Here is a 12,480-nt window from a genome sequence, read left to right as displayed (position 1 = left end):
ACACGTTCACTGACTGATCCGTTGATGCACGGGAAGGAAGGCAGTTCACCCATTATCTCGTTCGCGAACGGGAAGGTCAGGATTCGTTCCCTCACTGATCCGTTCTCGCGATGAACTGGAAATGCAAATCACTCACTCACTGACTCGTTCACGCACAGATCCGTTCAGTTGGTGAACGGGAAATGCAATTCACGACTCGTTCGTGAACGGGAATTTACGTCATTTTCTTCTTCTTCGTTTTGTTTTACACCTCTCCGTAAAACAAATCGAAGAAGCTTCAATGTGCATTACCGACACCTACTGGTTGAAGTCATATGAACTTAATAAAGAATCACTTCCTAAAGTGATTCGTTCACTCGTTCACTGAAAAGAAATTCGTTTTTTTGAACGTTTTCACTCACGAGCCAACACTAACACAGCACCATTGCATGCATTTCCTAGTGTTTAAGTAACATTCGAGAAGGTGTCAAATGTTCAACTCTCAGGCACAGCTCCAGGATTTTTGTTCCTCCCGGGGCTAAAAAGAAATATTATTAATATACCATAACAACCCGTGCAAAATACCCCATTTTATTTTCATCCCAAGCCAGAGGGAGTAATATACACGTGTTTATGACCAAATAAATTTTGAGATGTTTACCAGTACCTAGACGTATCATACTTTGGCACTGCAGCAAGAACAGTAAAACAGTACGCAGTTGAAAAACTTTCCAGGAAGTTTTAAAGGACACGCAGAGCCGGTTCAGACCTCTAGGGGGCCCTACGCAAAAATATGTCAATTGTGCAGTGCTAATGACGCAATAAAGCAAAGATTTGTAAGAAGCGATTTTGTCACCATCATAGGAACTGACCTTGAACTGTCATTCGATGTACGCATATACTGAATTTATGATGCGGCATTCATTAAAAAAAAAAAAAAAAAGCAATCAAAGGATCAATGAATATTTTCACTGACCAAGTGTAAATTGAATGTCTTACAGAAAATTGATTGTCAGACTGCTTTGTGGTTTTATGTGATCGTATTGCACATAACTGAAAATTCATAATCGTTAACATTAAAACAGTGAATGTGAAATGCAAATTCATTTGATAGAGTAGTAATTTACTCTGCTAATTCAACCTTTTTTCCTGTTTTTTTTAGTTGAGGATTTATGAAGGCGGCTGAAGTCATTTGATGGACAATCATTCATCGTTGAATGTGTGACTAGAACAGTGGACTTACGCTGGAGAAATAGTGAAACATCTCCCCTTGGTGACATCGGTTGTTCAAACCTCATCAAATAGATAAGTTGAAATGTCACACATTCCAGAAAAACACACTTTACGAGGAGATTAACAATTTTGGGGTTATTTTTTCAGAGCTCTGAATTGGTTCTTCATATATTCAACCAGTGGTTAGAAATAAACAAAAGTCAGTGAGGGGAGTGAAAGTTTATTGAACAGATTTGTTGTACGGCGTAAATGCCGTCAGTTTCAGATTTTTAAAAAAAGCATATTACAGCAGTTGATTGGCATACGCATTGCAACACCTGTAAGGCAAGGTTCGTTGAAGGTCACAAACGTTTATTTGTTAAGAGTTTTTCATTCTTCTTGCTGTAAAACATTGAAACAGCGGGCAACTTCAAAAGCCAGATTGGCTAAAACTAACAAAAAGAGGCTAGTGTATTTATTATACAGAGACAAAAAAAACCTCTTTAAAGTTGATTTGGGGTAGAGGCGCTATTATACACGGGTCTGCATTGTACGTCTGGATTTTATATCATTTTACAACATCAAATAAAATGTTGGATGGGCTTAATTGGGGCTTACACGGATTTTTGATAGGGCTGTTGCTCCCCTTAGCCGCGGTGTAGCGCCGTCCCTGTCAACACTCAAGCCAAGAGTCTGTTAAAGAAACTAAATGTAGTGTTGAGAGCGCGGTCATAATGACATCATGAGTGTTTAGATTAATAACTATGATTGTTCATGCCAAGACTATTTACTTTAAATAAAACACATTACACAATTTCTAGGTTAAAACACTTTTCTTTCATTAAATCCATTTCAGACAGCTCATATAAGACATCAGTAGGTCATGTTGTATGTTTTTTTTTCATTATTTTTGTAAAAGCTTCCCATCATGCCAATAATAAAATCAGGTCAGACACACCAATAACGGTGACCAAATACTCCTCAATTTTAAATGAATTCTGGTAACTATTAAAACCTATAGTAGTAAAATGAAGAAATGTCATGAAGATGTTAACAATTTTAGTAGGAGCTTTTTGTTATTAATATTTCATTCTGACATTCAGTTCCATAATTTCCCCCCCATCTTTAGTTTTCAGATAATTGAGCATGTGCAAAGTGTGTAAAATAAGTCTGTTGATATTGCAACTACTGCTACCAAGATGTCAACCAAGATGTTAAGGATGATACAGGCCCTTAATTTCGTCATACTTTTTGCTTATATCTTGAGTCTGTTATCTTCAGCACATCAGTATGCTCTGCAGGAGCCTGATAACAATTCAGATCATTTGAATCATTAGCCTGGCAAACTGAGCCTTGGTTTGAAACGAACCAAAAGACGATAGTTCGGTGACATCATTCAGCAATAAATCGGTTTTTAATAAATAACCAGAAACACTGACTCACTGAAACCCTATAAGCCGACTGTGTCGGAAGCGTTTGGGTTATTTTTTTTGACATCACGGCCGCTCTTCGATGATGGGTTCCTTTTGCTGATTATTTGCTCAGGTTTGCCCCACCTTACCTTGAAAATGCGCTTGATGAGATTACCCATCTGACCGAATGGCTGATAGAGCAACGAGTCGTGATTTCCAGGCTACAGGCCACTGGGGACCGTAACTCCCTGTGGGCGGAAAGCAAAAGTCAAATGCAGTTCAGTGTGTAACCCATAGATAGCGCCATACCGATGTTTCCCAAACGCAAGCGTTCAACAAACTTGTACAATTTTTTTTTTCATAACATGTAAGCCTGTGAGACATGTAATTCACCAGTTCTGACTCGACCCAGAACAGTCCAAGTGTCCGAGAAAATGGACAAACGTAGCATGTAGCATTTTGCGAGCCAATTTCTAAAAATAAAAAAAACAGACACACCCACATAAAGACCAATGTAATTGGACCGCTCCTGCAGAATTTTGGTGTGTGCGTGTCTGTGTGTGTGTGTGTGTGTGTGCGTGTACTCATGCTGATACAGTAAAACAGATAGCGTGATAGCAGATAGCATATTCATGAGGCATATTAAAGCAGAGCACGCTGAAGAGGTGTTCAAGTGCGCTAGCGCGTGCACACACACGTACACACACACACACACGCACACGCACACACACACACGCACACACACACACACACACACCTAATACAAGCAAAGCCAGCACAAATGCAATCAATTCATTATAAAATGAATGAATGAATAAATGAATGAATGAATGAATGAATGACTGACTGACTGACTGACTGACTGACTGACTGACTGACTGACTGACTGAATGAATGAATGAATGAATGAATGAATGAATGAATGAATGAATGAATGAATGAGAAGAATCCTAATTTTAACTAAAGCTGCGAACAGCGATAAAGGGCCCACACAATTCTGGCCACATTTGGGTACTTGCATATTGGGGTACTGGCGCATAGACAAAACCGAAAAGGTTTTGGCAGGTCTGATGTGCGTTCCATGTGTTTCATGTGTATGCGATGATACACCAGGTTCAGAGATTTTTTTTGTAAACTGTGCATCACCACGACAACATTGTGCAATGAATTAAAAAACTTTCAATAATTTTTCATCTTAAACATGTTTAAATGAAAGACCGTAATTTTGAAAAGGAACAAATAAAATATCAAGGAGTTGACTCAAATATGACCTCTATAAAAAACAAACATTCCTTTTATATGTGAATGCAAAAGCCCAAATACAGAAATGGAGAAGCTTCACTTTTTACTGTTTCCATTCATGATGAAGTGTACTAAATGCCTCCAGCGTATACATCGTTATCGTTAACACACACACACGCGCACGCACTCACCATCCTCTCTTAATGGATAATGATGACACCTAAGGTGCTGAAATAATGGAGGCTGTTTGATGTCTCATCAAATACTCACACAAACACCATACAAACGTGCTCACCTTCATTTGACGCACACGCATATGCACGCGCACACACGCACGCACGCACGCACGCTCGCACGCACGCACACACGCACACACGCACGCACGCACACACATACACACACTCACACACACACACGCTTCATCATTGTGAAACTGCAACGCAGTGGAGCAACACTCATTTCTAATGTTATTTACAGGACCGCCAGCAAGGTGAGTGTGTCTGTGCAAAGTTTTTTCTTGAAAAAAAAAAAAAAAATCTTTTTTAATAATAGTTTTTTTTTTTTTTTACAAGTGTTACTATTTTTTAGAAAACGTTTATTTTAAAACTTATTATAAAATACTATTCATCTTGAATATGATAAAATATATTTTACGCATATAATTGGATTATCTTTGGTTCTCTTGTAAGATTGTGATTTTTCCCCATATAATTAATATTTAAAAATAAATAAATAAATAATTATACCACCATTGTGCAAAAGGATAACATATAATCAATCATATAGCATTTGCCAATAATTTGCTGTGGAAAGCTCTTTTAAGATAAATCAGTCCTTCAGTCAGTGAATACATTCCAATCAGTGAAAAGTTGCCATCTCCCGCTTTCCCCTTTCCAATTGGCTGCGTGTGTGTGGAGTCTGTAGACGACAAGGTTTCTGTCTCGAGTTCCAGATGAGGTTTGCTAAAAAATTAAACCTGCAATTTGCAACTCCTGCCCCCCTTCCCCACACACGCATAACGATTTAAGAGACACTTCAATGGTTTCTTTTATATCAAACAAATTGTTTTAGGTTCTTTACCTGACATGTTTCGGCGGTTTCACAAAGATTTAAGAGACACTTCTCGTGGCACCTATAAAATAAAAGTCTGTCAGGACAGCTAAAACAAGCTCATTTACCTGTGACTAAATGCAAACTGTGGCAGAGTTTTTATTTTCAGGAGCTTGATTTCCCATATCCCATCTGGATTTCCCATCTCTGATTAGGAATGTCCCCCTCATTACAATCTAAAACGGTGCATGACTACCTGCTGCTGGCAGTTTGGCTCATTACCACTTCTCAAATGCTAGCGCAGCAGAGGCAGAGAAGGTCTTGTTTTTTCTAGCATTTATTAAATAGTTAGATCGTAAACATGCCGTTTTTTGTTAGCTGCTGTTACGAGCATCAATGATAAAAGCGCCCTAGTGAAAGTTCTCTCAGAGCCAAATTAAGTTGTTCTTTGCGTTTAACAAATTCTTAAGAACGTAATCATAAACGCTATCACTGGTTTTCTTAAAAGAATGTGATTTATTTAATGGAAAAAAACGAAGTTTTTTGAGCATTGATGATCAAGCATAAACACGACTGAGTCTACTTTGTCTGATGTAATGTCTTTATTGTGATATTCAGATTTGGTGTATACATTAAAGGTGGCATCACAATAAAATCTCACAGTGAATAAACATTAAAAAAATAAACTATGTGACATTTGATTGGAACAAAATGAACATTCAACACTACTGCACATCACACTTCAACACAACAATATGAACAATACGCATTTATACACAAAACATTTCACATTGTCGCAAAACACGTTTCCATCCAAAAGAAGTGCTAAAACAATGTTGTTGTAAGGGGGAAAAGGTCCTTTTATTTTGAAGTCCATAGTACGGCTTTATTCAATGCTTGTAATATGGAAAGACATCCAGTAGTTGCGGAGAAATGACAACAATCAAAGTGAGCTCATGCTCACTACTTGGCAGTCTTATTTTGAAAATTTATGAAACAGTGGAGGTGCACATATTTAAAAATAAAAGAATGAGCCTTTTTTTAACTGAGTCGGTCAGACTAATGGAAAAAGTAATGAACAGTAAAAAACTAGAAGTTAGAAATCGTGGCTGCATTTTCAGTATTGTCAGATTTGAGGCCCAATTTAAGGCTGTCAATGTAAAAGCAGTTGCAGGGAAATTGCAACAATAAAATTGAGTTGATGCCCACTTTTGGCACTGTGAAAATTCAGTTATATTTCACTAGTCATGTGACCAAGAAGTACATCTAGAATTTGAAACCAAAAGATCAATCTTCTATTTCAGTCTGACTAATAAGAGCAGAAATAAACCTTAAAAAAGTACATGCTAAGAAAATGGATGCTCTTATTTTGACATTATTACACGATGTTCAGGGTTAGGGTTAGTATGTGACTAAGAGGTGCATCTGGGATTTTCACAATAATAAGCCTGACAGCTGTAACACTTCATTTGAAAAACTTTTCGGCATTCATTTTGCTCCTTGTTCAGAGGATCCGGCCTCTGTTGATGACATGAAGGACGAGGCATTTAGACTGAACGATCTTAGAACACTAATGTCATTCAGTTTTAACTTCCAGTTCCTGTACGTATCAGCTTTCTGTCAATTTCCCGTCAATTACACAGTCATTGTCCACTTCTGTTATTTCCCATCAGTTTGTGGTTTGTGTCGCGTTCCTGTCAGTTTCAACTTCCTGTCAGTTTCCACTTTCTTAGTGTCCGCTCCTTGGCAGCGTCTACTTCTTGTCAGATTTGACAAGACATTGAACGGTGAGCTCGGTATCTTGAAAGCCAACAAAGGAAAGGTTGTTTCAAAATGAAACATCGGAGTTCTTCCGCAAGCTGCTGGGATGTCGCACAGTTGGTCAGCCTGGCTGCGTCTTAAAACATGACTTCCTCACAGCTTCCAAAGTCGCTCTCCAGCATGCTGGCGCTGTCGCAACTGCGTAGGTCGGACCCGCCGGGGCGTGTCTGCGGTTCGGCGACGTTGGGCGGCACCGCTGCCTGCTCGGTGCAGGACGAACCGGCCACGCTGAGCCGCACGCTGAGCCGTTTGTAACCCGCCGCCGTGTGCCCGTCCAGGCTGCTCGCATGCTTCGCCGGGTAGTAGCTGGTGGATGTGTACGCGTCAGGACATTGCGATCGCGGAAGGGGGATGCCGTCAGCGTCCAAAAAGTGGTCCAGGTTCTGGTTGCTGTAACACGGCGGTAGCGGAGCACGGCGATCCGAGCGCTCAAGCGGGAATGGGAAGCCACCGAAGCGAGAGTTTCGCCGCGAGTCTGACGTCGAGTAGACGTCTTCCACAATGTCAAATTGAGGGAATTCTTGGGCAGCGGCCATGGGACGTCCGAAATAGTCGGGATCAGCCGGATAAACTGAAGACAAAGCACACATACATATCAAACAGTTTTGATTGTTATTCTTCTATTATTAAAGTGACATTTTCACCGATTCCCACGATATCTGGTTGACATTGTGTGCTGGTTTGGTTTCAGGTAGTTGTGCAGAGTCTGTTCAGAAAAGTGCTTCTTTGGTGTTTGTGTGTTATTGCAGAAAGTGTCCAATGTTAGATGCATCTTCCAAAGTATTTGCAGGCCTCATAAATAGTGCATAAACTATAGTGCATTACGTAAATAAAGCATTGGCATTTGCATTTCCTGCACGGCGGCAGCTGCTGACCTTGCCTGCAATTCAGATTTTAAATTGTGTGTGGTAGTAGCAGAACATAATTCGTGTCCAAACCTCGTGTTTGAAGATGGCTGCTTGGCACAATCCTCTAGAATCAAACTTCAACCCACAATCCCCCATTTTTATAAGCTCAGTTTTTGGTCTTTGTTCTTTAAAAGGCAGTGTGTTTGTAGCTGTAATATTTTTTGTCATGAAATCACATATGTATGTGTTTTTTCATGCCAAAATAGAGGCGTACACACATACACCGCACATGCATGCATACGCACCTTCATAGTCGAGGTCCCAGTGAGTCTTCTTGACCGAGTCGTTGTCAGAGCTGGATGGGGGTCTGACGGGCAGGTTGGGAGCCACGCTGCAGACCACCGGTCCATGCGACTTGTCGGTGGGCGCTTGGCTACGAGGACGCAGTGAACGGAAGGGGGAGTGGTCAAGGTCGTTGGCAGGCGACGTCATGCAGCTGAGCTCCATATGGCCGCCTTCCTGATCACAAGCTTTCGGGCTCTTGCACAATGTGGACGCCGTGTAACTGATAGGACATAATTTTATGTCAGAATCTCTCTCTTTTTTATGGCAACACATAAAAAATGCACGTAAAACACCACCAGCTGCACTTGGCATCAATTGGTTAGCTTGGAAACATCATGAAGAAAGGTCAAAAGGTATGATTAGCTGGAAAATAGCCTGTCCTCTTCAACAAAGTAAATGACTTACTGACTGACCTACTACCAGACCAACTAAGTAACGGAGTGGAGTGACTAACTTGTAAAGAGCTAGTTACTTCTGATTAAAATCAACCAACTATAGCTAATTGAAAAACCAGCCAACCTTTTGATAAGTAACTAACGAACGAACGAACGAACGAACGAGCTAGCTAGCTAACTAACTAACTAACTAACTAACTAACTAACTAACTAACTAACTAACTAACTAACTAACTAACTAACTAACTAACTAACTAACTAGCTAGCTAGCTAACTAACTAACTAACTAACTAACTAACTAACTAACTAACTAACTAACTAACTAACTAACTAACTAACTAACTAACTAACTAACCAAACTGTTCTCAAATATATGTAATAGTAGCTGTAAGTGTGTCAGCATGTTTTCCCTCCTAGATTGTTGGCTGTTGGCATAAAATCAAATAAAAACAACAACAAACCGGGACATAATTGACAAAGAATAGAGTGAAATTACCCGTTGGAGTCGTTCTTCATCTTCTTGTCCTTTCTCTGTTGGACGTAGCGCTTGCGTATGCAAACAAATATGGCCACTAGCAGCAAAAGGCCCAGCACGCTGGCGCCAATCTCGATCATCTCCACATAGCCCACCACCGGTGACACCTGGAACAGACAACCCACCACGGTCAAGCCAGCTCATCTACAAAAGGACCTGAATGAGGACTGACCTGCGGTAGAGGGTCGCAGTGGAAGGATCCAAAGGAAACTTGGCAGAGGAAACCGCTGGGACATGGATTGGGAAAACAAACGTCCTCGCCGTTGTGACACCTGTGCCACATGAAAGACAGGGTGTAAAATATGTGGGCCCAGTCCACCTTAAGCTTGGTTTCTTTATAAATGTGATGCTAGCACATCTTTGGATGTGCAAAATGTAGTGACCAACAAAAAACACTTATCCAGAGGTCGGGTTTAAATGTAAGTGAAGGTATTTAAACAAATAGTTGTGCTTTCAATTAGGCCTTTGACTCCAAATTTAAGACTTCAAGATCAGGGTACAGTTTTCAATTAATGGTCCAAGCAGTGGTTAGGGTTTCAAAGTAGGGTTTCAAGTCTGGGTTAGAGTTTCAGAGAAGGGTCTCAAGCCACCGTTAGGTAAGATTTTTAAAGTAGGGTTAGGGTTTCAGACAAAGGTTGTAACAAATCAAAGGAGACACATTATGTTATTCTGTGTAATTCCTCTTTTACCCTTAAAGTAAGCGCCAGCCCTATCAGCGGGAATTTTCGTCCGGGAAGTCGTTAAACCTTGGATTTCTTTGACAGGTGGCTGTTTGTTCATCTGGACATTCAGTTTTTTCAAGCATCAAAAACAATCTACCCAGCTAAACCCAAATCAGCTTACACACACTGGAGAATTGCTGTAGTCACCACATCACAAAGTAATAATAATAAATCAGGAAACAATTGCGAGAAAACAAACTGGCAAAAACTGATAATGATAAAAACGATGCTGATAATTATAATAATAATGAGTCCTGTGTGTGTGTGTGTTTCCTCAATTCACACCATTCCCTGCTGCAGCTTCTCTGCCGCTGCGTTATTAGAATGAACAAAAGAAGAGATATGTAAATGACCCTCCCGCTTGCTTCATGTGTGCGCATCGCTTCAGCTACCAATCGCGTGCATGTGCCAAGCCGAGGTATGCGCTCCGGTATGCAGGCATGTGACGGCGCATCGTAATGAGGCTCTGATGCTATGAGTTGTGGCAGGATTCTGCAGGAATGCTTCTGACACTTTGCATGTTGACAACATCAAATATTCACTGATCACATAGTTAAATATCAAGGGTGAAGCAGCATGGGGTTCATTGACCACGGTTAGTTTGTGTGCTCTGTAAACATTTTGCATGTTTGTCCACATGTTGAAGAGGCTGTTCAACTAAGGGGTCAACAAATTAATCAAACAAACAACTGAATTACTATTAGACTACTGTAATTTCTTGAGAATAACCTTTTTGTAATAAATGAATAAATCAATAAACAAATAAATAAATGAATGGATGGCTGACTCAATGACTGAATCTATGAATAAACAATCATACAAAATCATCTAACCGTCCATCCATCCATCTTTTCCCATTCCCTTAATTTACAGTAAATCAATGAACAAACGTGATATTGTAATTGACTGACTGACCCTAGTGTCCCGACTCAGGCATCAGTGTGTATAGCCAGCTGCCGCCTTGAACTCAGTCACGTCCGCAGTGACGCACATTGCTCAGAGGCACACCCCGGGCTATCTGCGTGTATTTAAATGCCTCTCTCCTGTCACTTATGAACCTGCGAAGTTGCTCATTCGCAAAAGGTGAAGCGCAAATTGGAGAGGGATTACTGTAGTAGAGCGTGTGCGGGTGTGAGCCAGAAGCGCATACGAACAAACGTGAGAATATTGAGTCCATGACCCCATCAGCAACTCCCTCCTTGGAGTAACGTCTCCCTTGAGTACCCCTTCGGCTCGGTGGCAAGTAGGAACAGATAACTTAAGTGAAAATGAGGCTTTGTAAAGCCCTTTGGCGGCCACCATATAGTGTAGATCAGGGGTCACCAACACGTTGCCCGCGGGCAGCTCTTTGCCTTAATCAGTACCCAGGAAGTAGCTCTCGGTTTAATAAAGGTTGGTGACTCCTGGTGTAGATACTCTGATATATGCACTCCACCATTTTAATAATATTGGGGTTTCCGTCTGCCTTTTTTCACAAACTGACAATTGATGCAGGGACAGACAGGTGACGAAAGGATTTAAAATGAAAAGGATGGACAGAGATGGAGGGTTTATTATTTTATGAATAAAAGCGGACAGAAAAGGACGAAAGGGTGGCCAGACCTCTGTAAACTAAGTAATTAACTGACTGACTAACTGACTAGCTAAATACTGCTAGGAGTCAGCCCATCACTTCTGACTGATTACAAAACTAGAATAAAATAAAATTATATTGAATGATATTAAAAAATGTTTTTAATCACGTTAATTCTCACCATGTACAGGGTCATGTGAGTTAATTGTGGATGCTTACACATACATAAGTTACAAATATATATAAAATAAAATATAACAAAAATATAAATTTAAATGAAACGTAATGCAGTTCAGGGTCAGTCAATCTGAAATCATTTGAGGCATAAGGGAAGTCAAATAAAAATACAAATCATATTAAACTGCATCAATAATTTTAATCTTTTTATTTATTAAAAACCCCCAAAATGAAATAAATTTTAATCCTGTTTCGGTGTAAAAAAATAAAATTACGTATCCAAAACGTGATTGGCCAGTCAATGTTTTGTGGATGTGCCATAGTGAAAACTAGGCATTATGATGTTGCACATTGTTACAACTAATGGACTAATTTAACGTTCGCGTTGAACGTCATCCCTTTTCCACTCTTACTTAAAGCACCAGAGGAGGTGGCTCAGCAAGGTTGTCGGTTAGTCCTTCCCGCGACAGGCCACCTGCCGACTTTTCAACCTGTCTGCGACAAGTAAGCGAGTCGTAGAGAAGTCATTATGAGGCAGGAGCAGAACATAAGCGTTCAGAGAGGTTGCCGAGGGGAAAGGTCGATAACCTCCATTCCGATCACGTCGCTAAAGAGGAGTTGCCGAATTCATTGTAGAAGACACATGCACGCACGCATGCATGAACACACACACACACACGCACGCACGCACGCACGCACGCACGCACGCACGCACGCACACACACACGCACACACACACACACACACACACACACACGCACGCACACACACACACACACACACACACACACACACACACACACACACACACACACACACACACACGCACACGCACATGCGCACATACACACACACGGGGCATAACGAGCACATATTAAGTATAAGTATACGTAGATCCTAAATAAAGGAGAGGCAGCTTCTAACTGATAGTATGTCTGCTCTTAAAAGCTTGTAAAAGATGTTTACCAACACTTATTTCTTGTTTCATTGAACATAATTGGGATTTCCTTGCAAATCAATTGTTTCATTAACAGCGGCAAGTGTTTCCAAAACAGTCATAAGCTTATTCTTTTTTATTTGCCAATGCTCGCAACCATATGACCACGGTTTCAGTATATTCCAACGCTTTCATGCATAGCATACACAAGCATTTGCTGCTCAGTGAGACA

General features: G+C 40.5%; 1 protein-coding gene across 1 annotated transcript in view; it reads right to left on the bottom strand.

Annotated features, from left to right (window-relative positions):
• Positions 1–5,478: 5,478 nt before the first annotated feature.
• Positions 5,479–12,480, bottom strand: part of fat2 (FAT atypical cadherin 2) — a 92,088-nt gene continuing 85,086 nt past the window's right edge. The window contains exons 25-28 of the mRNA XM_049749913.2: positions 9,012–9,111; positions 8,801–8,946; positions 7,870–8,129; positions 5,479–7,287 (exon numbers count right to left, since the gene is read on the bottom strand). Of these exons, the coding sequence (XP_049605870.2) occupies positions 6,794–7,287; positions 7,870–8,129; positions 8,801–8,946; positions 9,012–9,111 (1,000 nt within the window). The 3' untranslated portion in view covers positions 5,479–6,793. The remainder of the gene's footprint in view (positions 7,288–7,869; positions 8,130–8,800; positions 8,947–9,011; positions 9,112–12,480) is intronic.

The sequence above is a fragment of the Syngnathus scovelli genome, chromosome 1 (genome assembly GCF_024217435.2).
Source record: "Syngnathus scovelli strain Florida chromosome 1, RoL_Ssco_1.2, whole genome shotgun sequence".
NCBI lineage: Eukaryota > Metazoa > Chordata > Actinopteri > Syngnathiformes > Syngnathidae > Syngnathus > Syngnathus scovelli.
The sequence above is the reverse complement of the archived record's forward strand: the minus strand, read 5'-3'. Positions and strand labels throughout refer to the sequence as shown.